The sequence below is a fragment of the Heterocephalus glaber genome, unplaced genomic scaffold (assembly GCF_053883595.1).
Source record: "Heterocephalus glaber isolate CG9 unplaced genomic scaffold, H.glaber_assembly_v1.0 deba00001673, whole genome shotgun sequence".
NCBI lineage: Eukaryota > Metazoa > Chordata > Mammalia > Rodentia > Bathyergidae > Heterocephalus > Heterocephalus glaber.
The window spans coordinates 21,601,157-21,628,673 of NW_028258410.1; the positions used below are offsets into that span (position 1 = coordinate 21,601,157).

A 27,517-nucleotide genomic window follows, 5' to 3' on the forward strand; every position below is an offset into this window, starting at 1 on the left:
GCGGCTCACACACTACCTGGTGTTTGGTTACAATGGGAGGATCCCCGTCTTCCACCCCACTAAACATGGGGCCATTTACCAGCATCCGGGCCAAACCTGGTGCATGGAACAGAGTAGTTGAACTGAGCCGAGCCAGCTGGGCACTAGGCATGGGGAGGAGAGAGGGGGCTGAGCCCCTCACCTGCTCTCAGTCTTCTTGTGACAGCGTGACAGCCAGCTGGCTTGGCTGTCCCCTGTAAACACCCACATCAAGCCATTATTCATCATTAGGGCTTGAGTAGGCGTGAGTCCCTCAGATTCTTTCTTGCTGAAAGCAGGATCTGCTGGGTGGGGGTGGGGAAGGAGACATGGCTGGATCTCTGGACACAGTGCTGGTCCGGGGTGGGAGAGGAGAGGAGACATGTCTCTGGGGAAACGTGGAGACACCAATGGCAAGCTCACAGGGGTTGTGACCCTGCCCAGTGTCACACAACGCACCTCCAAGCAAGGGCCTCTGAGACCCCAGTGCTGCAGCCCAACAGGGGAACTGTGGAGAGGGAGGTGGTAGGGGGTCGGGGATTTAGCTGAGTGGTGCTGCACCTGCCTGGCAAGCACAAGGTCCTGAGTTCGAGTCCCAGTACCAAAAACAAAGAATAGGAGAGGGAGGTGGCCCTGTCACCTGGGGTGTGGCTGCAGGAGGGCAGGAAGTGGGAGCTGTACTCTGCACCCAGGGGGTGAAGACCCCTTCTAGAAGCCAGGGTGGGGAATTTGGGGCTGGGCTGAGCCAGAAGTGTCAGCCAGGGACAAAAAGGCAGCCCCTGAGGTCGCTGGTACTTGAACATGGTGGCTGGTGAGGGACTTGTGAGGAGTGACTGGGGCAGGGAGCTGGGAGGGAGCAGGCGGGAGCAGAGGGAGGACAGCAGGGGAAGCAGGGGTGTGCCCTGGGAAAGGACAGCCGGGGTCCAAGGCTGGGGTGTGCTGGAGAGGGCTCCCAGAGAGGCGTCTGTCCCGTCCTGGTCCTGCGCCCTGCACAGGGCCAGACACACAGCAGGTCCCTAATTAGTGCCTACAGGGCAAAGAAAGACTCAACCAGCCCCTCCGCTGTGGAACTCCCTCGGATGTTGTCTCCTCTTTCCCCCACAGGCTCCGGATGGGTCTCGAAGACCCCTAGTCCTCAAGGATCAAAGGACCAGCTAGTCCCCAGCCCGCCTCATCCTCGCGCAGAGACCATGGCGCACAGAGCCCTCGGGAGCTGCCGCGGCGCGGCCTGGTGATCCTCCACGGGGCGCGGCGAGGGGGCGCGGGCGGGGACCCCGCGGCCGTCCATGCCCTGCTGCGGCCGCGCCCCTCCCCCTCCAGCCGGGCGCCCCCGCGGCTGGGCGGCGTGCAGAGCTGCGGGCCCGTCCGGGTGCCCCGTCGGGGGGCGGCGTCCTGGCGGCCAGGCGGAGGCCACCATGTGACGCGGCGCCGCTTCGTCCTGCGACCGAGCAGCGGCGCCCTGGTGCCTCCCCTCCGTGCTCCTGGGCGCGACGCCGCTCAGGCCAAGCATGAGGCCGCGGCCGGACGGAAGGGCGCTCCGGGCGGGAGCAGCGCTGTCGCCCACGCTGCTGCTGCTGCTGCTGCTGCCGCCGCCGCCGCCGCTGCCCGGGCGCCTGTGGGCGGCGGGGACTCCCGCGCCGTTGTCGGCGACAGGGCCCGGGGCTCAGCAGGACGGCGCGCCCGGTGCGGGCCGAGTGAAGCGCGGCTGGGTGTGGAACCAGTTCTTCGTGGTGGAGGAGTACACGGGCACCGAGCCCCTGTACGTGGGCAAGGTAAACTGGGGCCCAGCGCTGCCCAGCTCCGGCTGCGGGGCGCATGGTACAGGTCAGAGACCCTGGTCGCCTGCCCCGCTTCGGTTCTCTGTCCCTGTGCCTCCTTCCAGCTGTGCCCCGGGCTATCGGGCAGCTGAGTTCAGAACTCTACCCTTACCCCGACTATCCCGTACCCTGTTCAACCTCCGCCTTCTGCATCCTACAGAAGAGGGAGCTGGTGGGCAAACCCAGGGCGTCGGTAGCTAGATGCAGGAGGGACTTAGCTTGCTGATCTAATCTTAGCACACACATTTCTGGCCGCTCTGCCTAAAATGCCACCTAGCTCCTGTGCACGTCAGCCACGCCCACATTCCCTGCCGTGAACCCGGAAGGCCCAGCCCCCAAGCCTGACCTGTCAAACTGCCTGTGAGTTTCCTGTCTGGTGCCCATCTGAATGCCCATGCCCTCCTGCCACGACCCCTGTGCCTGCATTTACTCCCCTGACCTGCTCTTTGCTGCTCCTCCCACTAGTTACCTGACTCACGCTGTGGGTCTCAGTTCAAAGGCCACTTCCTCAGAGAAACCTTCCCTGACCACACAGGCTAAGATAGATCCCCTGATACATGTCCTGAGATCCCGGTGTCCTCCCTTCCTGATGCCCTAATTATGCCTCTGCTTGGTTGACCGTGTGATTTACATGTGTCTTTTCTCTCAGACCATGTCTGTAGTGCTCACCATTAAATCCCCAGTGCCCAGCCAAACACATGGCTCACACTTGGTTCACTGAATGAATGAAAGTCGCCTTCTCAGACTCTCCGAGTAAATGCTGGTTCATCTGGCTAAAGATCTGTGCCCCAGGAGTAAAAGGAACTGAAAAGGACTTCTATTCATCCATTCAATCCCTGCACCTTGTGGGGTCCAGGTGTGATACTGGGGAGGCAAGTCTGAGTAAGATCTAGCCTCTGCCATTTGGGGCTCCACAGAATAGCAGACATCCTGGTATATTCAAAACAAAACAAAACAAAAAAACACCTCACAAACCAGCACCTGGTACTGAGTAGGCACTCATTAAGTGCTATCCATTGGCTGGCTTTATCGAGGAAGAAAACACCTGAACTGGGTTTGGATGTACGTGTAGGAGTTCACCAAGCTGATGGGGAAGACTATGCAGACTTCAGAGACCTGAAGGAGCTTGGCTTATTCAGAGACTTGTCAGCAGTTGGTGTGCTGAAGGGGAGGATGACTGGAGGATGAAAGCAGGGTGGTGCCCCGGGACAATTCTCTGGCTTTTGTTAAGGCCCACCAGCTTTCCAGAAAGTTTTGGTTGGCAGTGGCAAGCTTTTTGGAGCTCGTGGTGTGCTGAAATGTCTGAGGACGGGGAGGCTGAGCGGTTCTAAGGCCCTAGGATCAGGATGGTGGACAAGAACAGGAGGCAAGTCTAAATGTAAACTTCAGGGCTGGCCTGTGGGAGACCCAGCTTTGCTCTGATGTGGACGCAGTAGTCCTGGGTCCCAGGCTCTCTCCCCTCCTTACCTGTGGTTGAAGTCCATCCCCACAGCTGAGCCAGATGAGGATCTGACAGCGCTGGGCAGGTACACAGCCTTTCTGGAAATCATTAGGCAGTCCCGAGGCAGAGCCCAGGACTGTGGCTCCCCCCCGGCTGGAAGAAGGGTACATGTCGGGCAGGAGGGGCCTTTGCTGGCCGGAGCTGCACAAGTGGCTCAGGATGGAGTAGCTGACATGGAAGGCTGAGAGGCAGACACCGCCAAGTCTGAGACCTTGCTCTGCCAGCCAGCTCACTTTACCTCCCTGAGACTTCATCTCCATCTGTGAAGTGGAACTCTGAGAGCCCACTTCCCACGGTTGAGGATTAAAAAAGAAAACAGAGCACATAAAGCGGTCGGCCTGTGGCTTGTTTGTTTGTGGTTGGTTTTTTATTATTCCCATATAAAGTACTTAATCCTCAAACTGCATGGTAGGAATCAGCATTCCCTTTTGTATGCAAGGAAACCAAGGTCAGAGAGGGCAAAGTCATGGGGTGGGCGAGTGGCTTAGCCAGCATTTGAACCTGAGCGAGCTGGAGTCTCTGAGTCTCCAGGTAGAAAAGGCCAGTCCTGGCCTGACTCTCCAGACCGGGCAGGGATCTCCAGGTTGGGGCAGAGGCTGGGGGTCCAGGAAGACCCCAGAGAGAGCAAGAAGGATTCTGACGTCTGCTAAATGTCACACTAAGCGCTCAGCGTTACAGTTAGCAGTAGCAGCTGGGGCTCTGGAAAGACTTCTCCAGCCACCCAAGTCCTAAAGAGCAGAGAAAAAATCACCACCTGCACCTTTATCCACTGATACTTATTGCCTCAAAGGCACAAGCTGAGCCCCTCCATCTCCCTGAAGCACAGTCTGTTGACAGTGGAGCATCCCAGTAAGTCCTTTCATTATGAGAAGAAGACGCGGAAACCAAAGTGTGGAGAACAGCATGCCAAAGTGACGCAGCAATGTGGTGACAGAATCAACCAAGAAGCCAGGCCAACTAACCTCTCTGTCATGCTCAGCATGGTGGCACATGTCTGTCATCCCAGTACTCTGGGATGCTGAGGCAAGAGGATTGCAAGATCGAGTGCAACCTAGGCAATGTAGTGACTTAGTGAGGACTTGTCTCAAAATAAAATAAATTATGGGGCCGGGGACTTAGCTCAGTGATTTCGCCACCTGCTGCGCAAGCGCAAGGACCGGAGTTCGATCCCTGGTACCTAAAAAAACCCAACAACAACAAAAATAAATAAATAAAATTAAATAAAATAAATAAATAGAAAAGGCTTGGGGATGTAGCTTAGTGTTAAGGCCCTAGATTCAACCCCAGTAGAAAGAAAGCAAAGAAAAGAGAGAAAGAGTCCTGCCGCTGGCTCCATGCCTACTTTGGTTCAAGAGTCTCCTTTAAGCATCTGCTATGAGCCGCAGCAGGCCTGGGGACCTTTCCTTTCCTTGCAGAAGCCTGTCTTCCTGCCCCTCCATCTCCCTTACCCAGAGCCCCTGCTCTCCCATGCTCAAGGCCACCCTTGCAGAGGTACTCTGTGCAGCGAGCAAGGAGAAGTTTCTGCCTCGTTGCAAATATTTGCCCCTGCACGCTTGCTTACCGAGGAGTCTTGGGGTGTGAGCAAGGGCCGACGATCTAGACTGCCCGGGGTCAAATCCAGCTCTCTCTTTGTTTATGATCCCTCTGTCCTCCGCCACACTGTTTAACCTCTCTGCCTCGGTTTCCTTTTCTGTTGAATGAGCCTATTACCAGGACTTTCTCAAAGGATTGTTGTGGTGAGAAATCTAGGAGTCAGTGTAAGTCAAGAACCTAGAATAGAATGGGGGTCCTGACCCATGCTTGATAAGTGTTAGTTGTTGTTATTGTAAATCTTGCTCACATTTCCACCACCTGGATATACCATCTACACAGACTCTGCAACGCCCTGCCCAAGTCCCCAAAGCCTTCTTAGCAACCTGACATCCTAGTTTCTCACCACTAATTGGGAAAAGGTTGTCACTAGCTTACCCTCCATTCTAGCACTGTGAGCTTGGGCTTTTAAAAACCACCTGTCCCTTTTCCAGCCGAGCTGGTGCATGTATGCAGCTGGTGTGTGTGCGCACACCATGCACGCACACGTGCTCACACTGTGCTCCCTGGCTCCTCAAGGAGAAAGGACTTCTCCATGGTTTCAGCTAATTCACTGTTCCTGGTCCCCACCCCCACCCCCAAGGAGCCGCTCCAAGCATCCGAGCATCTGAGCATCCGTCCTTGTCGAATTCCAGAGGTAGCTTAGCAACAGCACCAGGCATGGTGAACCCCCGGCACCCAGCAGTAACCCATTTTACAACTGCCTCCCCCATCACTCACCCACTGCCGGCCTCCTGTCGGCACCCACAGGAACCTCGGGCCCTGCGGTGGGTGCCGAGGGCCCCCAGACAGCTCCCTGCACAGTCCTACCCCATCCTCACTCCTGGGCCCCCTCTCCTCACCTTCTCACTGCAGCACCCTCAGACCAGCCTCCCATCATTTCCCTAAAATCTGGGTACTTTGACTAATCCTTTTTCCGAACTGTAATTTCCCCCGAGGCTTCTGTCAGCTGGTGGTAGATTTTGTAGGATTTTTAATTTTTTTTTTAAAAAAAGATAGAATTATAGGGTCAGCACTTACGACCAACTCCTGTGGGCGGTGAGATCTATTTTAGATATACAGCAGGATTAAAGTGGGGAGGAGAGCAGATTTAATTAAGTTGCTAATATTTAAAGAAAATTGATGAACTCCTGGTTTACGAGTTGTGCCGGTGTGGACAGACGCCCTCATATTCCGGGGGAGGCTTTTTATTTGATTTGCTTTCCTTTTAAATCCTGGACTCGTTTTATTTGTGTAGCTACACTGTCCGTTTAATTGTCTTTAATAAGGAAAACGTACCTCTGCTCACATTTAATTTTGATTTAATTAGGAGGAAGTAATTAATGGCCTCGTAAATCCCATTTTTCAGCCCCCTGGGATGAGAAACCATCACTCTTGTGTTTTCCATGTTGTTTATGACGGAGGGCTGGGGCTTGGGGGATTTCTCCTCTGGGGCCGGCCTCACCAGATGCAGTAGTAAGAATCCTGGATGCAGTGTCAGAGCAGCCTCCAGGCCACCTTTTGTTAGCTATGTGGCTTTTGGTAGGACTTAGGCCATCTCTGGGCCTCAGTTTGCCAGTCTGTATTACCAGGAGAGAGTAGTCTCTGATTCACAGGATTATCATGAGGAATCGGTGGAAAAGGGCCCTGAACTGTGCCTAGGATGTTATAGTGCCCAGCCACTGTGCTCCGTAATCCAGCTTGTGTGTACCTGGGAATGAACAGAGTGACTATGTCCCTCATAAATCCCAGAAGACAGTTGTTTATGTCATCATTTGTGCCTTTAATGTGTTCGGTGCTGAGCGAGGTGCTGGGTGCTGGAGGCATGGAAACGGACAGCCATACACACACTCCGCCCCCAAGGAGCTTGCAGTCTAACGCTGTCCTGTGTGCACACACACTCAGCTTGCCCACTGCCCACTGCCAGGGCCCCAGTGTGTGCCAGGCATGTGGACCTCAGACAGAAGAATGGAACTCGGCCTCTGCCATGAGCCCCAAGGCAGCTGAAGGCACAGATATGCCAGGATGTCACACAGCAGGCAGCATGGAGCAGAGAGGAGGGTATACCATACCGGATGGGGACAGGGAAGGATGAGGTCTCTCACCCAAAGAGGAGGGCATCTGAGAGGGCTGCCTGGAGCGGGGAACAAGCTGAGTTTCAAAGACAAGAAGGTGTTGCCTGAAGGTCCCTGGATCTCCAGGGCATCAGGAATTGGGTCTATGGCCCTTACGTCAGGAAGATAAATTAGGTAATCCTTCAATCCCTTCTGAGACTAGGGTGGGGGTGCAGATCTACACTGGGCACCTGGTATGTGTGCCAGACCCTTTCATGTATTACCTTATGGATCTTCAGAATCTGTGGGGAAACAGTATCAGCCCCATTTGCAGAGGAGAAAATAGAGGCTCAGAGAAAGGTGCCCACTAGCCCAAGGGCAGTGGCAAAGCTGGAGTCAGCACTGAGCTGCTTTCAACTTCAAAGCCAATTATCTTTCCTGATTTGTGACTTAAGCCCCCTTCTGAATAATGAAGTGGAGGCTCAGAGAGAAGAGGGCCACCAATGAGCGTGACCTGCTGGACCCAGGGAAAAGGCTGGTATCGAGACTGTCTGCTTCCGGCCTTGCAGCCCAGTGACTGCCCAGCAGCCCACTCTTCCCCCCTTTTGTCCCTCATCTGCTGCTAGAGATGCAATAAGCAGACTAACTGATGACACAGAGGGACCCCCCTGGACTTTGAAGTCAAACAGACCTGGCCCATCTTGGTCTCTTACCCTGGTAAATGGGGATTCGTTCACATGCTCCACAAAGTCAAGTTACATTTCTGCACACAGCCCGGAACATGTCTGAGACATAGTAGGTGCTCCATTAATAAGAGGGCCATCATCCCAAAGCCTTTCCGCACAGCTGAGAGTCTTGCGAAATATCTTCTCAGGACAGAGTCAGAGATGCTCTCTCTCCACTCCATTCCAGAGTCTGGACCCCGCCTAGAGCAAATCCACAGCTGCAAGCTCTTAGCTTCTGCCCAAGCCGATTGGCCCTGTCTGCCTCTGAAGTCCCCAGAGAGCAGCTTCTGGGCTCCACTGCTAGCTCCGAGTCATGCTTCACAGAAGAACATCGATGACATCACCGCTAGGTTCCACTTCCTCCTCCCTACTCCTCACTGATAAGTGATCCCTGTCTGAGGTCTGAGTTAAAATGTCAAAGGCTACAGGGACGGAATGGAGATTCAGGAGACAGAAAGAGAAAGAAACAGCCATTGACATAGTGCTTGAGTCATTGCCAACATGCTCTCATTTACTCCTTACCACACCTTCGCTAGGTAGGGCTCCAGCTGATGTCTCAAGTGGGAAAATTGTGCTCCAAGAGGTAAAATTAACAAGCCCGTGGCCACACCATTAGTGAGTGGTGGAGTTGGGAGCTGGGCTTCGCACAGAGCAAATGACTACCCCTCTCTGCCTCAGCTAACCCATCTTAGAAATGGGAATAGCAATGTTTCATAGGGCAGTGACAGAGACCCGTAAGATTATTGTTGTTAAACTTCCTCCCAAGTGGCATCTCTTCCATCACACTGCTCAGAAATGTTTGCCATTAAATAAGCAGATCAGAGGTCAGGTTGTGAAAGGGGAGCAAGAGGGACTCCAAGAGGAAACAAGTCCACCCTCTCCCACCCCATCTCCCCTGGGAAGAAGAGCGTAAACAGCCAACAGGCGAGACAGGTCTCCTCACCCCGGGCACTGCCAATGATTCAGGGCCGACGTCCTGAGATAATTTTATTGGGGGCATTAAACTGAGTTATGAGGATTTTACAATCCAGCCACTTATGAGAAATCTATTAACAGTAACTGGACAGGAAGAAGGCTTCTCAGTGGAGCCCAGGACCGGCATTAATTGGGGCAATCTATAACAGGACAGGGACCCGGAAAGGTTCCACCAGACGCCTCCATTTACTCCCCGCAATTTCTGCTGAGAATCAGCAGACTCGCCAAAAAGAGAGAGATGCCCATTAATCGGCTAATGAAATATGAAAATGTTTATGGGCCATTCAATCTTCCAAATGGCACTTCTATAATCCACCTTTCAGACACAAAGTTCTACCCGCAGAATTTACACCCTGCTCCTCCTTCGTGGCAGGGGTGGGCCCTCCTCCCTTCTCCTGACAGATTCATTGGCACCTGCCCCCTGCTCAGGGAGCTGGGGTTCACGGCACCCTGGCCCAAGTAAAGCTTTAGGGATTCTCTTGTTCATACCCCATCGCCTTGGAAGCTTAGAGAGAGCAGGGACCTGCCACGAGTCTCCAGCTTCATCCAGATGGATTTTCCTCCGCTGGGGCTGCCTTGGAGATTTGGGCATTGGAGGGTAAAGTCTTAGGTGTTTCTGTTTGCAGGAAAACATACTTTTTGCTGGTTTCTCTCCAAGAGATCTCAGTGGAACACAGACAGCCTGGGGTCTAAAGCCTAGCCGTACCGGAATGAGAGAAATTCCAGTTATATATAGTGAACATTTAGTACTAATATAATAATAATAACTATAGCTACTGTTTATTAGACACTTATTATGTCTTGGGCAGAGAGGATTTCCAGCTAGTACAAACAGGTATAGTTGTACCGGTTGTGAAAATCCTGCAAAACCTCCATGCTTACAGTAAACAGCCCCTCTCCACTCCCTGTCCCAACGCTCAGTCCCCCGGACTTTGCGGTCCAGCAACCATACCATCCCTGCCGGGACCAGTGGGGCCCTGCTGCAGTGCCATTCCATGGGCAGTGCCCTGCCACGCTGGCTAGTAAATGTAGTGCACGTCACTGGTGTCGGGCAGCTGCTAAGGACCTTAGGTATTCTCAACTCGGTGGAGCCCTCACTCGGCTCCTCCAGGAGGGCATGCTACTCTGATCGCCCTGTTACAGATGAAGGGACAGGCCCAGAGAGGTGCAGCAACTTGTACACGAACTCACAGGATGCTGATGCTGAAGCCAAGGCTCAGCCAGGCTACAGGGCCCCTCCCTTCCTGGGAGTCCTGCAGAGGCATAGGATAGAGGGGTAGTGTGTGAGCAGGTCACCCCACTTCTCTGATCCTTAGTAGGAAAATGGAAGAAAAGAAAATCTGTAAAACAAAGTAGCAAAAAGTACTCTAGTAAGGTTTGTTTTTAGAGTCCTGGCCTGGACCAGGGTACCTATTGCCCAACATGGTATGCTGGAAATGCCTGCCAGCCCCATCCCCTGTCCTCTCTCTTCCAGCCTCTGTCCCTGCTGTGTGTTAAGTCCTGAGCCCCCTGTCCCCTGTATACTGAGATGCTCAAGATGCCACCCTAACTTCCTGGGGCTCCATGCCTTCAGGAGATAGATCTATAACTCAGAGTACGGTCATGGACCTGCAGCTTGGCAGCTCATTAGAAATGCAGGCTCAGAGGCCCCACCCAGAACTACTGAGTGTGAAGCTGCATGTTAACAAGATGCCCAGATGATCTGCAGGCATGTTAAGGATTTCAAACCTCTGGCTACAGTGATCCTACAAGACTGAACATGATAATGATGCCTATAGTACTAAGAGATCTTGGAGGGCACTGGAGAGGGGAGTCCAGAAAAATTTTCTAGAAGAGATGGCATTTGGGCTGAGCCTGGCAGAGTGAGTAGATTTTCAGTGGGCAGAGAAATAAGGACCAGCCTCAAAGTAAGAGCCTGAGGATTCTGCCTGCTACAAGGCAGAGAAGTAAGAAAGGAACTGTGGTCTTCTTTGTAAGGTAATGGTGAGCCATGGGAGGACTGTAAGCAGGGAGGACTCATTCAGATTTCCACTGAGGCTGAGAGCTCAGGGGCCTGAGGGGAAGGTGGATTACAGGATGAGGCCAGAGCAAGGTGAGTCACAGACCACCACTGTGTAGACACCCAGGGTAGAGACAGACTCTGATTGGCGTGAGCCTGTCTTCTGGCCTCAGTGTCTTCAGTGAAGGCACCAGCATGTGTTGAAGGACAGATGTGCTTAGGGACAGACCCACGGTGGGACTCACGTTGGGAGGCAGAGAGGAGCTTCCTCCCGGCCTCCACCCTGCCTTCCTCCCTACTTTCCCAGATCCACTCGGACTCAGACGAGGGTGATGGGGCCATCAAGTACACCATCTCAGGTGAGGGCGCCGGGACCATCTTCCTAATAGACGAGCTGACGGGTGACATCCATGCCATGGAGCGTCTGGATCGCGAGCAGAAAACCTTCTACACGTTGCGGGCTCAAGCTCGGGACCGTGCCACCAACCGCCTGCTGGAGCCTGAGTCGGAATTCATCATCAAGGTGCAGGACATCAATGACAGTGAGCCGCGTTTTCTGCACGGCCCCTACATTGGCAGCGTGGCTGAGCTCTCTCCCACAGGTGGGCTGCAGGCACTGTGGGACTGGGTGGGGTGAGGCCTAGGTGACTGGAGAGAGGTGCTAGGTCCTGAGTGCCACTGCTGGGCAGAGCAGGAGAGACAGGAACTGCTGCCCCAGGATGCAAGGTACAGACATGAGCCCAGCTGACCACCAGGGTGGGCACAGTCCTGAACACAGGTCCAGCTGTCCAGCTGGACAAGGCTACACACATGACCTCAGCCCCATCCATGCACAATGCCCCCAGGGACAAGGACCTGCACGTGAATGTCATGCTCAGACATGGCCACACACATGCACAGTCTCGCACACAGAGCTGCATACCTGGAGACACATGAGCCCCGCCCACACACAGGCTTACCTATGCACCACACACGACCGCACTGTAGAGGCAGCCCCACAGGCAGGCAGTGCTCTGTCCCGGAAGTACACACAGGCCCAGCAGGTGCTGCACCTTCAGGAAAGTTCGACTGCACAGACACACCGCAGAGGCGGGCCCCTCTCCAGGTGCAACCAGACCAGGGCCCAGCCACACCCCAGACCCAGCCCTCACGCAGGGAGCCTCTGTACAGTCTCAGCCACAGCCATGGAGCCAGGCAAAGGCTGGTTGTGCACATGCGGAGAAGGAAGCCAACCCTCCAAAACGCACATCTGCACAAAGACATCAGACACAGCCATAGTTAAAAACCCATTTGCACAGAACAGGACAGAGGCTAAATGCTGGCTAACTCTGCCCCTCCTGCCCACTGTGGGAGCCCCAGACAGGTGTCTGACCATCAAGGCCTCACTTAGCCCAGAGCTCCCGAGGCTCCGGCAGAAACTGGAGCCATAGGGGGAGAGGCCCAAGCCAGGAGCTGCTGCTCCCTTCCCCACCGTGTTAGGCTGAGTGTTCTGTGCCCCAGGCCTAGGCTGATCTTAGCCATGCCCACAGCTTTGTGCTGCCTCTGTCTGACCTCCGGCTCCACAGCTGCACATCAGAGGCCAGGGTTACTTGGGGTCTTGGGGAAGGGCGCAGTGAGCCAGCAGAGGAAGAGGAGAGAGTGGGTTAGAGAGAATAGGGGCAGGGGGCACAGGGGACACCAGGAGAACAGGGAACAGTGTGAGTGTGGGCTCTGCAGACACTTATGGGTGCACATGTTGCCTGACATATGTGTGCCTTCTACCTCGTGTCCAGATGTATGCATGCATGGCCTGTGTGTGCTGGTGACATGCTGTATCTACTGGAATGTATTCATTCATTTAACAGTTATTTTCTGAGTACCTACTATGTACTGGGCACTGGGGACACAGCAGTGAAAAGGCAGACAAAACTCCCTGCTCTCAGTGAAGGGCACATTTCCCTAAGGAAGCCAGCAAACAAAGTATTGGTCCCATAAGACCTCTCTGAGGAGGAGATATTGAAGCAATGAAAGAAGTGAAAAGATGGGTCCTGTGAGAAGAGCATTCTAAGCAGAGAGAATAGCAGGTGCAAAGGCCCTGGGGTTTAATTCTCCTCAAGGAGAAGTGGCAAGGTGACTAGATCATGCCACTTATGCTGGGGATCATGCCATAGCTGGGGATTTGCCTTTTGTGCTGAGCAAACTGGGAAGTCAGTGGGGGGTCTTGTTCAGAAGAACGATATGACGTAACTTCATTTTAACAGGATCTCATGACAATGAAGACTAGATAGGCAGGGGTGTGGCAACAGGGGGACAGACAAGGACAAGAGTTGGTTGCTCCTGGAGAAGGATATTGTAAAGACCCAGGCAAGAAATGGTGGTGACTTGGATCAAGGTGGTACCAGTGGGAGTGTTGAAATGAAGTCGACTTGTGGATATATTTTGAAAGTAGAGCTGCAAGCATCTGTTAATGGATTGGATGTGGGGTGTGAGAGAAAGAAAACTCGAGGATGCCTATTGGGATTTTGTCCTGAGCGGTAAAATAGATGGAATTTCCACTGACTGAGATAGGAGGAGCAGATTGGGGAGCTAAAGGGAGAGCAGGAGTTTGGTTTCAAACATGCTAAATTAGCAGTGCTTATTAAGCAGTGGAGAGCTTTAAAAAGACAGTTGAATAAACAGGTTCAGTGCAGAGGCCTGGGCTGGAGAGATGCGTTCAGAAGTTGTCAGTGCCGAAGACCAGTGGAATTTCAGAGCCTGGCAAGAACTTAGAAATTAATTTTGCAAATGGGAAAAAATACGATCCAGAGAGATGGTGACATGCCCAAGGTCACACACCATGCCAGAGGCAAACCTGAATTCCCAGTCCCCACTCCCAGACTGAAAGGTCTGGCCTGAGCATTTCTGCATGGAACAGGCCAGAAAGTAAGCCGAAGCCGATGCTAGAGAAGGAAGCAGCAGCTACATCCGAAGGACTCGAGGGAAGCAGGTAGCCTTTGCAGCTCTAGAGGCAGCGGGACTGATGTTAGTTAGCATCCCCTGGGCTTGGCCCCTAGACTGTTGGAATGGCGACAGTAATGGGAAAATTGAGTCCAAGAGAAGGGCAGCAGCTCATCCAAGGTCACACAGAGTGTAGGAGGCAGAACAAATCCCCGGTTCATGAGCACCAGTGGAAGTCCCAGCCCTACCTCACCTGCCTCTCCCAGCCCACTAGCTGTCTCATTGCACTTAGCAACAAAGCAGGCAGGGTGACTCCATTTGGACAAGTCAGGGAACCCCAGACAGGGAGGGAAGAGGCAGAAGTTAAATTAGTTTATTTCATTTGAGGAACTTTTTGAAGGAGAAACAAATCCAACACTAGGGTGGTTGTGGAGAATCCAGGCAGCTCTGAAAATCAGTCACAATTACTGAGCCTCCTGAGCCAGGCAGGGGAGGGCGGGGCCGACAGGCGGCAGTGGGATCTGGGCAGCTTCAGCCATCAGAGGGAACAGGGACGCAGTTTGGGACATGAAAGGCAGCAGCGCTCACAAATTAAACCACTCAGAGCTTAAAAGGGAAAGGAAGTGTGTCAGAGGCCCTGATAAGCCACACTTCCGGGGAAGGGGGCTTAACGCAGCGAAGCATATCCTGAGCTGCCAATTGGGAGGCCGGGTGCCCACATGACCTTGGGCAAGTCCACATCATCCTCTGGGTCCCAAGTTCCCTTCTGAGCTCTGAGAAGGCTCATCCACACTGCAGATGCTGACTGAATGCCTACTGCATGCTCCGCATTATACCAGGCATGAGGGATTCTTAGGAGGCCTCCACATCAGAGCAGAGAAGAGACAAGAAAGAAAGAAAGAAACAAGGAAATATACAATACCCAGCAGTGTGAATACTATGCACAATAAGGGAAACTGCAGTGGTCTGGGGGGAGTGCTATTTTAGGTAAAGGGGTCAGAGAAGGCCTTCATTATAAGAGGACATTCAGTCAAAAGAAAAAAACCACGGAAGATGTAAAATGGTGATTTTTAAATTCCATTGTGTACTCAAATTACCAAGCGAGCTTGTTAAAGCACAGGTTGCCACCCCGCTCCCCCAGGGTGGATGAGTGGGTTGGTTGGTTTCTGTCTTCCTTTGTGGCACTATAGTCAGAGCCTTGTGCATGCTAGGTAAGTGCTCTGCCACTGAACTACACCGCCAGGTTCCCACCTTCCACCCTGAGGCTTTCTGGGCTGTTAGAAATGTTAACGAATTCCCAGATGATGTTGCAGGTTTGGGAACCACACTTCGAGAACCACTAAGCTATCAGTAGAATGTTCCAGATACCAGAGATAGTAAATGCAAAGATCTTGTTGTGTTTGAGGAAAAGTAAGATGGGTGTGGCTGAAGAGGAGTGAGGGGAACAATGTCCAGATCCCTTAGAAGAAAGATCAGAAGTTGAATCTTGCAGGACTTAGTAGCCATTAGAAAATTTTCAGCTGTACTCTGAGGGAGATGGGAAGCAGAGGAGTGGCATAATCAAACTTATATTTTAAAAGAATGACTTGTCTGCCTTGTTGAAAATAGACCCTAGGGGGAAAGGTTGGAAGGAGGGAGGTGAGTGAGGAGGAGACTGAAATCGTGAAGTCAAGAGGCAATACTGACTTGCACGGTGTAGGTGGTGAGGAGAGATGGGATTCTGGGTGTGTGCTGAAAGCAGAGCCCACAGGGCCTGGGGAGGGAACTGGATGTGGGGAATGAGAGACAGAGGAGACAGGAAGAAATTTTTGACCTGAACGACTGAATGTGGAGCTGCTATGACTAAGACAGAAACTGTTGCAGGAAAAGCAAGTTTGTGAAAGGAAGAGTTCATTCTTGGGCACGTTAGAATGGACACATTAACTGGAAACTCCAGTGGAGATGCCTAGGGGACACACGGACTAGGGGCATGAACACCAGCAGAGATGGGGCTAGAGACACAGCTCAGCATCAGAGAGGAGGGATTTAAAGCTGGAGGCTGAAGGAAATCAACAGGGGAGTGAGTTTTGATAGAGGGAAAAGCAGGACTGGATAACCTTTTGTTTGTTTATTTATTTATGTATTTATGTATTTATTTATTTTTGGAACCGGGGATCGAACTCGGGACCTTGCGCTTCCGCAGCAGGAGGCGAAACCACTGAGCTAAATCCCCCGCATGGATAACTTTTAATGTAGAGGGCCTGGACCCCTTTCCTGGGGCATCATGACCTGACCAGTAGCCAGCAAAGGGCTCCCATGCCCAGTTCAATTCACCTACTTAAGGATGCCAACTGTGTACAAGACACTATACTTGGCACTAGTGAGGATACAGGGAAGAGAAATCCAATTCAATACACATATATTAGCCACTACTTTATTCTGGGCACTGCAGGAGATGTAAAGATAAGTAACTGGATTAAATCCAAAAATGTTTATTAGCACCCATTATATACAAGGTCTTCAGTGTACTTGGCTTGACAGGGCTTGCAAAGATGAGTCATCTACCTTAGCAAACATTTAATAGGACCCACTTTTTATATAGATCCAGAGAGGATAGAAAAATAAGTAGCTACTTTGGATTCAGTAAATATGTTTTAGTGCCTACTGTATACATGACACTTTGCCAGCTATGTGGGAATGTGCAGATGAGCAAGACACTTCCCCTGACCTCAGAGTGTCTATAGATCAGTTTCACTCCCTGCACCAGCTCTGGTCAATTGGTAGTGGCTATCAGGTTGTGTTGAGGAGTCAAAGGTCTCTCCGCTGAAAAAAACACCACAGTGGGTTAATGATGTCTGCCATGGGCAAAGGGTGGAAAATGCGGTGGCCCACATGGCCTAGAATTGCCACTGCTGGACCACGGAATTGGGGCTCAATAGAAGAATGTGGAAGAATGGGCCGGGCCCTGCCGCAGCCACATTCCTGTGTATTCCACTTCCTCTGTGAGCAGCATCTGTAATGGATGGAAAAAGCCTGCTTTGTAGTACAGCCTGCACTGCTTGGGATATTCACTAAATAATAGCTATCAGCCAACACTGCTTTCACAGAGCTATTTCCCTTTATCCCTGCAATCCTGGGAAATAAGCAGGGCAGGTATTACTGTCCTCATTTTGTCGATGAGGAAATAAATGCAATGAGAGATAAAGTGATTGTCTGAGATTCTACAGTAAGAGCCACAGCCAGAACCCGGAACCAGAACCCAGGTTACACTGGACTTGCCACCCATGGCTTTCTTTGGGGAAACAGTCAAGTCTACTTCTTGCACGGGACTTCACAGCTTGAAAATCACCTTCACATCCAGTGAAGTGGTAACATGCCCATTTTACAGCCAAAGAAAGTGGGCCTCAGGAGAGGAAAGGGTATAAAAGTGGGAGAACACGTTGTCTGACTCCCAAACCCTGGGCATTCGGGGACAGTGGCAGAGAGGAACGGAGAACAGCAGGAGGCAGTGTGTTCCCTCAAGGGTCTCATTTGGGGAAGGCAGCAGCAATCTGGGAGCCGCTGATGGTCCCGGCTGCAGCCAGAGAGAGTGTGGCTCAGCAGCCCTCAGGCCCAAGCCAGGAATCAATCGTTGGCCTCTGCAGAGACAACTTCTAAAGATGTTTTTAATTAAAGTCCAGGAAGATCTATACGTGCAATATCTCTTTGCCTAGCAACGGCACTGGCTCTCACCGCCCAGGTCGGGGAGAAGGGGGCTGGAGTTCCTGGTGGGGAGAGGCAGCAGAGAGGAGCAGAGGCCCTGGCCCTTGGGAGTTGGCCCCATGACCCAGGTAATCTGGACAAGGAGGAGCTCGTCCACATCTCTCTCTATCTTTCCCATCAACAAACCATTCAACAAACTTCTAGCAGGTCTCTGTGTCAGGCCCCGTGTGCGCACAGTGCTGAGGTACAAAGGCAACAAAGCCATCGTCCTGCCCTCGAGGGCCTGGCACATAGTGGGTGTGCTGTAGACGCAGAGAGCATGAGTGGAACCGAGTTGCAAGCAAAAAATGTTTACTTTGTGCAAGTGGCAGAAGGGATGTGGTTGTAGACACTTACAATGTTGCTGTCCCCAATAAACGAAGTCACTAGACTACCTAACAGAGCACCTCATGTAAATGCTGAAAGGACAGTAGAGCCTGTGGGTTTCAATTTGGGGTGGCAGGAGAGTCCTCTGTCTCAGGGGAACATGTTAGCCACACACACGCACATGCACACACACACACACTCGGGGTTGCCTGGATGGGCAAGGCCGTGTCTGGGATCCATAAGGAGAGAAAGTGAGGGGAAGGTGTTTGGAAGTTCACTGGTGACTCTGTAGAAAGCCCTCACCTCATGGGGCCAGACCTCACTTTTTCACTCCCTGCCCCTCCTCCTGCTTCCTGACCCTTGATTCATAGGCACCTCCGTCTCTGTGTCTGGGACTCGAGTTTCCTTCTTTGCCCCCACGTTTCTACCTCTTCCTGTCACACTATTTCTGTCCCCGTGTTCCTCTGTCCCTCATTTCTCTGTCTCTGACCCAACTGTCTGTGTGTGGGGCCTTCCCTGTTGCTTGCCTGGGACTTGCACCCTCTCCTCAGCCTTGCAGACCCACACACACACACACACACACACACACACACACACACACACACACACTCTTTCCTGTGTCTCCTGTGTATCATTCGTCTATGTTAGGCTGCCGTGGTCAGGGTGGTGGGAAGCAAGGTCAAGACCAGCCTAGCAAGCCGTGATTATAAGTGACGATGGAAGAAGGAATTGGGGAGGGAACAGGGAGGCTGGAGTTTGAGAAAGGGCTTGTTTCCTGTGTAATCTGAGTGCTCCCGGGACTCGACAAGTGGTTTTGAATTTTTAATAGAAAGCATTCTGTGCAGTGCTGGCAGCAGCAGGGGGTAGGACTCATTTTTTATAAATATTTGAGAAACTAAATGTGAACCTAGGGTATCCCCAGGCCCAGCAGGGTAGCAAAGGAAGTAGGGAAGAAGCAGAATGATAATAATTACAAACATCTTCATCATAATGACACTTGGTCACCTCGGCTGAGGACTCTGTTCTTTTGCAAAATGCTTTATCACTTCCATCTCATTACGGGGTCTCCCACACCCAGGGAGCAGCAGGGATAAAGTGTTGTCTCCATTTCACAGAAGGGGGACTGAGACCAGGTCAGCTTGGGTGGTTTTCCTGCAGCTGCACACAGAGCCAAGGCCAGGGCTGGAATGAGAATATACATATGTCTGCCCTTCCTGAGCTCCCGTGTAAGAAGAGGTAGAAACTGGGGACAACTGCAGCCTAATTGCACCTCCAAGATAGCAAGTATTAAGGGACAAGCCAGGACGTAGGTTCCAATCCTGCTCCTGGACAGTCCATGTCAGAGCCACCCTGATACCCGAGAGGTGAGGAATAGACAAGCTCCCTCCTTCTAATGCTGGCACTCAAGTTTCCTATTCAGGGCCAAGGACATGATGCAAAGAAAAGAGCAGACTTCTGTGAAGCACCCACTATACCCCTGGTCTCTCCAGCCTCTTAGATCCATCATCTCTAATCCTCATCTCAGAGATGCAGAGAGTGGATCAGATAGCACAGGTGAGGAAACAGGCCAGATGAAGGAATGACTTGATTGAGACCATAGTGTGAGGAAGTGGCAGAGTTTTAGACCCAGAGCTGTGATGCCAAAGCCCATCCGTTCTCCTTGGACACAGGAGGGGCATCTCTTCCCGGGAGTGCCCAACTTCCCACCCTGGCTTCAGCTGACCTGGTGACATGAGGCATCCTTGCTGCTGCCCCGTGGTGTCAGTCTCAGTACAGGTTCAGTGGCTCCAGCAGGGGCTCAGCTGGCTAGACAGACCTGAGTTTTATTCTTCCCCTACTACTTACTAGTGATGTGGCCTTGGAAAGTCAGTGAGTCCCTTCATGACTCAGTGTTCTCACCAGTTCAATAACAGGTTAAGTCTAGCACATCTGTTGTTAGTGCAGGGGACACTTTGGGATCGCTCTGAAGCTTGCAAAAGTTCCCTTGCCTGGGCCTGAAACGGGACCGGGCCTCAGTTTTGTTTTAAAGCTCCCAGTAGATCCTAATGTGTAGCCAGGTTAAGAACCATTGGTTTTGTACCCTCCAAGGACCAGCCACTTCATATTTAACATTCCACTCGAATCCCTGGGCCCTGATCGCCTGTTTACCCAAGACTCGGTTAGGCAGCACTTCTCTTAACCGCCACTTAGCAGAGGGGCTGGGGCAGCACCGTGGACAGCGAGCCACACGTTCCCGACTAAGTCTAGCCCTGTTCTGCCATCGGCTAGACCCAGCAGCTGGCAAGGGAGACTCTGAAGCCCACTCCTGCCCCCTTCCTCTCCTCTCCCCTTCCCCTTTGCCCTCCCCTCCCTCATTCGCCCATCTACTTCGACTCCCATCAACCCTCTCCTCCTACCTGTAAGGCGGGGTGCGCGTGTTTGGACATCGGAGTTGTCTGCATTTGAATCCTGTCTCACTCACGTCCTTGCCAGCTGAACTTGGCCAAGCACTGCCTTTGGTGCAGGACCTTGACATCTATTTAAGTTCTCGTAATGAGCACGAGAATTTGGTAGTGCTCTTACTCCTGTTTCATAGCTGAGGAAATTAACTCGGCCTCCACTCCCTCATCTGTAAAGTGGACAGCTTAGCAGAGCTTATTGTAAGATTTTCTCCTGTAAACCCCATGAGGTAATTCACGTAAAGGTTGTATATCATAGTATCTAGTACAAAGTAATTAGTCAATAAACATAATCGTTCATTACCATTGTTATTGAATAATAAATAGCCTTGGGTTTCAGCTCGCGAGGGGCACATATTGATTTTCAGAAAATTTTCAGGCCAGTTTATATCACATTGGTGGCTTGAAACTGGGCCATGATAGAAGTCTTTACACCACAGAAGTCAGCAAACCTAGAAAGTGGGGTGTCCTCTCCACTCCATCCACACCACAGAGTTGGTGTGGGGTCTGAAGGACAGAATGGACATGGGAGTCCGTGGTAAAATGTGAACTGCTGAACCTCATGAATTGGCCCGGGGGGGATGCACTCAAGGTGGCCTACAGCAGCCACAAGCCTGGCAGCCTTTAGTCTGCCAATTCTGGGGAGCTGCTGACTGGTTGGGAAGGTGGGAGGTGTGTGGGGCTCGAGGAGGCCATTCCTGTGGAACTTGAGAGAGGAGTGGCGAATCACTGACCCTTCACTGTCCCCACATGTTGGCATTAACTGTAATGGCTGCAATAAAGAATCCTGGATTGAGGAAATGATTCCATCATCCCCACGGGAGTCCCTGGGACGCAGCCAGGGAGAGAGAAAGGGAAGAGGAGAGAGGAGAGGGGAGAGAGGGAGAGAGAGAGGGAGAGGGAGAGAGAGAGAGGGAGGGAGGGAGAGAGAGAGAAGCTCAGCTCCCATGTCCCTGGGGAGTCACTCAGCCTGGCCTTGCGGCTTGCTCATGGGGTGGAGGGAACAGGCAGGGGGGGTGGCAGGGACACTCTCCTCCTAACGTTTACAACAGCCACCACTTATGGAGCACTCATCATAAGCCCGGGGCTTTAAGAATCGTCCCCCATTTCAATACATCTGAGGGAGGCACGACCGTGCCATTGTATATAGCCTGCTGTGCCACGGGAGAAGAAAAGCACCTGCACTTATTGGGTTCCTCCTGTGGGGCGGTGCTGTCCTTGGTGCTGATCACAAGAATCCATTCGAATTCTCAAATTATCTCGGGAGCTTGTAGTATTGTCACCTGCATTTCACAAATGAGGAGACTGAGGCACAAAAGGGTTCATGCCATGCCCAAGGTCAAACTTCTAAGTGGTACTGCCATCACTGATGATGACTCAGTGTACCCCGCCGCTGTCCCCAAAGTAACTCTACCTGTGCTGACACTCTGGTATCATAGCCCTAGATTCAAATCCCCCACTTCATCACCCTGCACCCTCAGTCAAGAATTTCCCCTGTCTGGCCTGTTTCCTGACCTGTGACATCATAGAGGCCCACCTTGCCTCTCTGAGATGCTGTGGAGATACAGAGCTGGATTTAAGAGGCTGATGAGGCCAGGTGTTCTATGAGTGCTCAGGAGAAGTCTATTCCTTTCCCTTCTCTCTATATGTAGAAGGCACCTGGGGTCAAGTCCTTGGCCCTGCGTAGGAGACCCCTGGACACCCGCATCAGGGGGTGGGGGCTCCCCCACTCCTTTTCCCAGCTTCTCTGGGCAACTTGGCCATGGTTGACAGAGAGCTGGAGCTGCCAAAGAGCAGCGCATTGCAGGGCCAGCTTAGGAGACTCCAGCTGGGAGGGGGACCCAGAGAGGAAAATGAGAAATGCAAAGGAGTGAAAAATAAATACATGTGTCTGCTCAATGATGGAGGCCCCAGGCTGGAGGCGGGAGAGGCAGGCAGTGGGCTGGGCTTACAGAATTGCTGCAGTAGCACTTCCAGGCTCACTCATTAGCCAAGCAGTGAACTGGTCTCACCTCCTAGCTTGCCACTCTGCCGGCCCAGAGTGCCCTGCCCAGCCCCAGGAAGGCCTCACCCAGCCCCCAGCAGGGCACCTAGCAGAGGGCATCTCTCTGGATGGGGTCTCTGTCTCCTCCCTTTGGGTCATATCCTGAGCCTCCAAGGCTCCCTCTGGATCTTCCCTCGCACCCCCTTTTCTCTGCAAAGGTTCAGATGGACCAGACAGCTTTGCTGGCCCCTCCATCTGACCCCTCCCCCACCGGGTCCAGCCTCACGTCCCCAAGCCCTGCTTTCGTCAAATTGAACATGATGTCAAATTAGAGCCATCTCTGGGACAGGCCGGGAGAAGCTCCCAGTTTAATGAGGCAGCGTCGAAAATCAATAACTTAATTGCCGCTGTTTGATGGACTTTTATCCAATTTATACTCTCCCCAGCAGCCTACGTGCAGCGCATGAGGATCAGTGTTGTGTGACTGGTGGGGGGCTGTCTGGGCACCTGGGGGAGGGGCTCACGGTGAGCTACCTTCTGAAGGGAAAGCTGGGCACTGCCGTCCTCCTGGCCAAGGGCCGAGAGACACTAGCCTCTGGGCCCCAGTGAACTTGCTTGTCCCCTGGGCTGTGCCCTACTGCTCTGGTGGGGACAGGAAAGAGTGTGAGGGATCTAGAGGGCTTTGCAGGCAGCTTCCGGGCTTCCAGTCTGGGCTCTAACTCTATGATGTGATGATCTTAACCAACGATGATTGTTACCACCAACTCCAAGAGACTGCCCTGAGCCTCCCTACGCTGAGTTTTAAACTCACTCCTTCTACCTGGTAACCAAGGACTAAGATTACCCCTGTTCTGCTGAAGGGAAATTGGAGATTTAGCGAGGTTCCTCCCTTGCCAGGATCCTACAGCTGAGAACCACATAACGGAGAGCTGAACCCAGATCTGACTCCGTGGTCACCCTTGTGCCACCAGGAAGGCCCCTGTCAGGATGCCACTGGGACTCAGTGTGGGATGGGGCCTGTGAGGGGCTGGCTTTGGTGACCTCCACAAGGGGCTTATCTCCCCGATTTCTGGCATGGAGAGAGGTGGGAGGGACAAGCACAGCAGCTCCAAATGACCGCTGTCTCGCTTGGTCCCCCGGGTCCAGGCACATCTGTGATGCAGGTGATGGCCTCAGATGCGGATGACCCCACTTACGGCAGCAGTGCCCGGCTTGTATACAGCGTGCTGGATGGCGAGCAGCACTTCACGGTGGACCCCAGGACCGGTGAGAGGCGGGCCAAAGGGATGGGGTCAGGCCTTGAGGGCGTGCTTGCAAACAGAGCCAGTGGGATGGGACAGACCTGACCCAACAGCACTGAAAAGCACCTTGACCTGCAGGACACTCCAGGGTCTCAGGCAATCAGGCAAGAAAGGGGCAGGACAGTGGGACAGAAAAATATGGGCTGGGAGTTCCCGCAAGACTAGCAGAGAACCAAAAGGGCAGAGGCAACTGCTTTGGGCACCTGTAAGGACCCCAGATCTCTGAATCATCTGCCTCCTTTGTCCCTGGAGTCCTTACCGGGCCACAGGTCTAAGTTCAGGGAGAAGAGGGGCATCTCTTCAGCAGGTCGGAAATCTCTGTTCACGTGGCAGTTGCAAGGAGCTGATAGAAAGACAGAGATGCTTAGAGACCATTTTGGAAAAATGGCTTCTCATTTGCTTATTTGGCCACCAAAACCACTCCCCACTCCCTCACACAACACACCATCAAAGAAGGGTGCAGCATCCATGGTCCCCCACTTCATTTCCTCTGAGCCGAAACTTGACTAATCTCTGAGGAGCCTTGAACGAGTGCCAGTGCAGACAGAATGAAGAGACTGAGGCTCAGAGAGGTGAAGTGACTCACTCAAGGTCACACAGCTGTGAGAGCTCCCAATTCCAACGGAGTGCACTCACTGCTCCTGGGATAGGCAGGAGGTGAGACATCAGACAGCGCAGTGTACAAATGCCATCACAGGCAGTGGGGGCAGGGGACAGTCATATGCTTGGCCAATTAGGATTTCCAGCTTTTAGGAGGCAGTAGCAGCAAGCACCAAAGGATAGGAAGGTGTCGGCCAGATGGAGAGCTCAGGGAAGGGCATTCCAGGCAGAGGGCATGGTACAGGCAAGGGCTGGGAGGAGCAGAAATGCCTGAGGCATGAGGGGAATTGTAAGCAGGTCCCCTGGAAGAACCAGGCCTGGGAAGAGGTGATGTGGCCTGGCTGGTAGGGGCCTGGCTGTACCGGCATAAGGCAGGATGCAGAGCTTAGATTTTATTCTAAGGGCAATGGTGGGAGTTGGGAGGGTCTAATGGATTGGCTTTGGGGTTTTTGTTTATGTCTTTGTTTCGCTTTGTTTGTGGGAAGGGGAAGATTCCAGTCTATACGCACAGTTACAATTGTGTTCTCTTACACATAGTATCTTCATTATTTTTTTCCTCCTTCCAAAGTAATACATGTTAGAAAACATTCAAATATTAAAGAAATGTTAAAAAGAAAGAGCTTCCCACTCCCTTGGTAATTGCAACTCCAAGGGTAGCCACTTGCTGTACATATCCTATGAGCTTAGACTCATTCACTTGAAAAATATTAAGTCATTTTTTTCAAAATAGATTATACATTCCAAGGTTCAAAATTCAAAAAGTTCAAACGAATATTTAGTGGCAATTCCTTTCCCCATCCAGTCCCCAAGCCATCCAGTCTGTGTCCCCAAGGCAACCAATGTAATTTTCTTGTGAATCTTTCCAGAGCTATTCTATGCATGTTCAAGAAAATAAGGCACAAGTATTTGTTTTATTTTTTACATGAATGGTAGCTATAAACACACACTGTACATCTTGCCTGCCTCTTTGGCTTAACAGTACATCCTGAAGATTCTTCCAGATCAGTTCACAAAGAGCTTTCTCATTCTTTTATTTAATACTTGTTATGGATACACTAAAATTTATCTCACCAGTCCCTTACTGATGGACACTTACGCTGCCTCTAATCTTTTGCCACAGTGAACCATGCTACAGTTAATAACCTCCTGCATACATGATGTTGTGCTCATGTGAGTCTATCTGCAGGATAATTTTCAGGAAGAGGAAAAGCTGGCTCGAAGAGCACATGCATTTGGAATAGGATAGATAATGCCGAAATATACCAAATTATGCTCCTACAAGCCACGTATGACACTTCCTGTTTCCCCTCCTCCTCACCAACACTGCGGGTTCATTGACGACTTCTAAGCAGGGAAGTGACATGCTCAGGTTTTCATTTTAACAAGATCCCTCGGGCAAGTACTGTAGAGTTTGGCTCAGAGACAAGAATTGGAGGCAGGAAGGCCCCAGAGCATGGGGTGACCAACATAGGGCCCCAGAGGACAAAAACCAAAAGTTTGCCATCTTTCTCGGCATTCACTTGGATTCTTTAATTTGCCTATCTAGTTAGGAAGGCAGAGATGATGATGAATTGAGAATGACGTGTTCGGGATGCTGAGGAGGACAGGAGGTACAGTGAGACTCTGGAAAGGGCAACCACTGGGCTGACTCAGTCCCCAAAGTTAAGAGCCCTTGATTCCTCTCTCGACCCAGACCTGCATATTCATCTGTACAAGGGGCAGCTCCTACAGACACAGAAGAATGGATGGGGATTACAAAAACCACCTAGGAGCAGAGGAATTAGCAAATGTGTCCTGGAGTCTGGTGCAGAGCTGAAGAATCCAGCTTTGACTGTACTGGCTTTACAATGAGAGAAGTCAAGGAAGGAAACCTCTAGAACTCCCACCGGGCCATCCGAAATATGGTCATGGAGCTGTGAAAATGGTTGATGCTCTTTAAGCTTTGGCTTCCTATGTGAACAAGGGAGATAACAGAACCTCCCTCCTATGACTGTAGAGAGGATTCAATGGAAGAGTTCATTTATCCATTCAGCCATGTGTTGAGTGCCTCCTATATGCCTGGCTGTGGCCTTGGCACTAGGAACACAGTAGCGGACACATTCAAGAGTGTCTTCATGGAGCTTTTATTGACCTAAGGGAGACAGAAAATAAACATACATGTATAATTCAAGTAACAATCAGTACAAGGAAGAAACATCAAACAGAGTAGGGAATAGGATTAGATTTAAAAAACAAGGCAGGCTTCTGGGGAGCCAACTTTGGTGTAGAGACCCAAAGAGAGGGAAGGTATGACCCACAGGGCTTTCTGAGGAAGAGTACTGTGCGCCAAAGGAACAGGGACCATGTAAAGTGCTCAGCCCAGCCCTTGGTGTAGGGGACAGTGGTGGTGCTGGTGGTGGTGGTGAAGTCTTCATCCAGCTGCCCAGATAAGATAGGGGCTTCAGGGTAGAAAAGTTTTTGGGAGGAGAGGAAGAAAAAGAACACAGAAATAAGAGAAAGGCCAGGACTGAGTCTTGGGAGGTGGTAGGAGTGAACAGATGAAAGCTCTAACTCCAAGAGAGTTGGGAGGGCATCCACATTCTAAGGATCACTGTAGAGGAACTGTAGAGGATGGGGAGGAGGACGGCCAGTGGGAGGTCCTGGAACCCCAGCAGAGCAGGAACAATTCCCCAGCAGCCAGAAAAGGAACATCATGCAAGGCAGGGCAAGGAGTTCAAACTGGGTCCTTGTTGTAGGGTCCTCAATTCCTCAGTCCAAAGGGTCTTTTCTGACATTTGCCAGAAAGAACCAGACATTTCCTTCCCTTGCCCTGAGCACCAGTGCCAGTGCTGCCCCGGTACCATTTCCCAGCCCCAGCTCCATTTCCCCAGATAGGAATATTCCGCTGATGCGGGTCTATATTTAGCAGCTGCTGCAAGGTACAGTCTGTTCTTGCTGTGCAGATAGCAGGGAGCAGAACCGGAACGAGGCCTGAGAGGAAGGTGTGAGGGAGGGAGGAGGTGGGGCACCCGAGGCCCAAGTGCCAGAGGAAGAATTAACTTGTGTGTTTTAAAGGCCAGGCCTGCCAGCAAGCCCCCCGGGGGGGCGACAGGGATGGCATTTATGGGCTAATGAGGCATCACATGGGCTCCAGGGGCCCTTGTGCAGCATTTGGAGGGGCCAGCAGGGGTGGCAAGGACAACAGCTGGAACTGGGGGCGATGGGTGAGGACAGCCCTGCAGGGAGTCGTGGCCAGGTTATAATTACCAGCGCCCGCCCACCACCCAGCAGGAATAGAAAGACTCTCAGAAACTTCAAGATCTCTCCTGAAAATTCTCAGCTGGGCCAGAGACGTCCATTTTACTGAGAAGAAATGAAACTAACATTTGTTGAGCACCTGTGAACTGCTAGATCCTGGGGTCAGGCTGATGAACTAGACGTGATTTTGCCCTCACAGAGACACAAGGGCTAGAAACAAATAGGCAGTTACACCCAGCTGCAAGGAGGCAAGGGAGGGGCGGTAGGAGCCAATCCGCCAGTCCATATGTTACCTGAGTGCTTTGTGCCAGGCCCGATAGATACACTGACGAACAA

At 52.1% G+C, this 27,517-nt stretch overlaps 1 protein-coding gene and 1 long non-coding RNA gene across 4 annotated transcripts in view; one reads left to right on the forward strand and one right to left on the reverse strand.

The window, feature by feature from the left end:
- The first annotated feature begins 1,416 nt into the window (after positions 1 to 1,416).
- Cdh22 (cadherin 22) overlaps positions 1,417 to 27,517 on the forward strand; it is a 67,711-nt gene continuing 41,610 nt past the window's right edge. Inside the window, exons 1-3 of one of the 3 annotated variants that reach the window (XM_021239008.2) lie at positions 1,417 to 1,790; positions 10,966 to 11,260; positions 23,190 to 23,309. In XM_021239008.2, the coding sequence (XP_021094667.2) occupies positions 1,527 to 1,790; positions 10,966 to 11,260; positions 23,190 to 23,309 (679 nt within the window). In that variant the 5' untranslated portion in view covers positions 1,417 to 1,526. The remainder of the gene's footprint in view (positions 1,791 to 10,965; positions 11,261 to 23,189; positions 23,310 to 27,517) is intronic. The other 2 variants (XM_021239009.2, XM_004858113.4) reach the window with 2 other exon arrangements.
- Positions 18,491 to 21,549, reverse strand: LOC110344545 (uncharacterized). Its single transcript, XR_002387169.2, has 4 exons — positions 21,474 to 21,549; positions 21,239 to 21,342; positions 20,018 to 20,229; positions 18,491 to 18,803 (listed from the first exon to the last, which is right to left on the reverse strand). It is a non-coding gene; the product is annotated as an uncharacterized LOC110344545 (long non-coding RNA).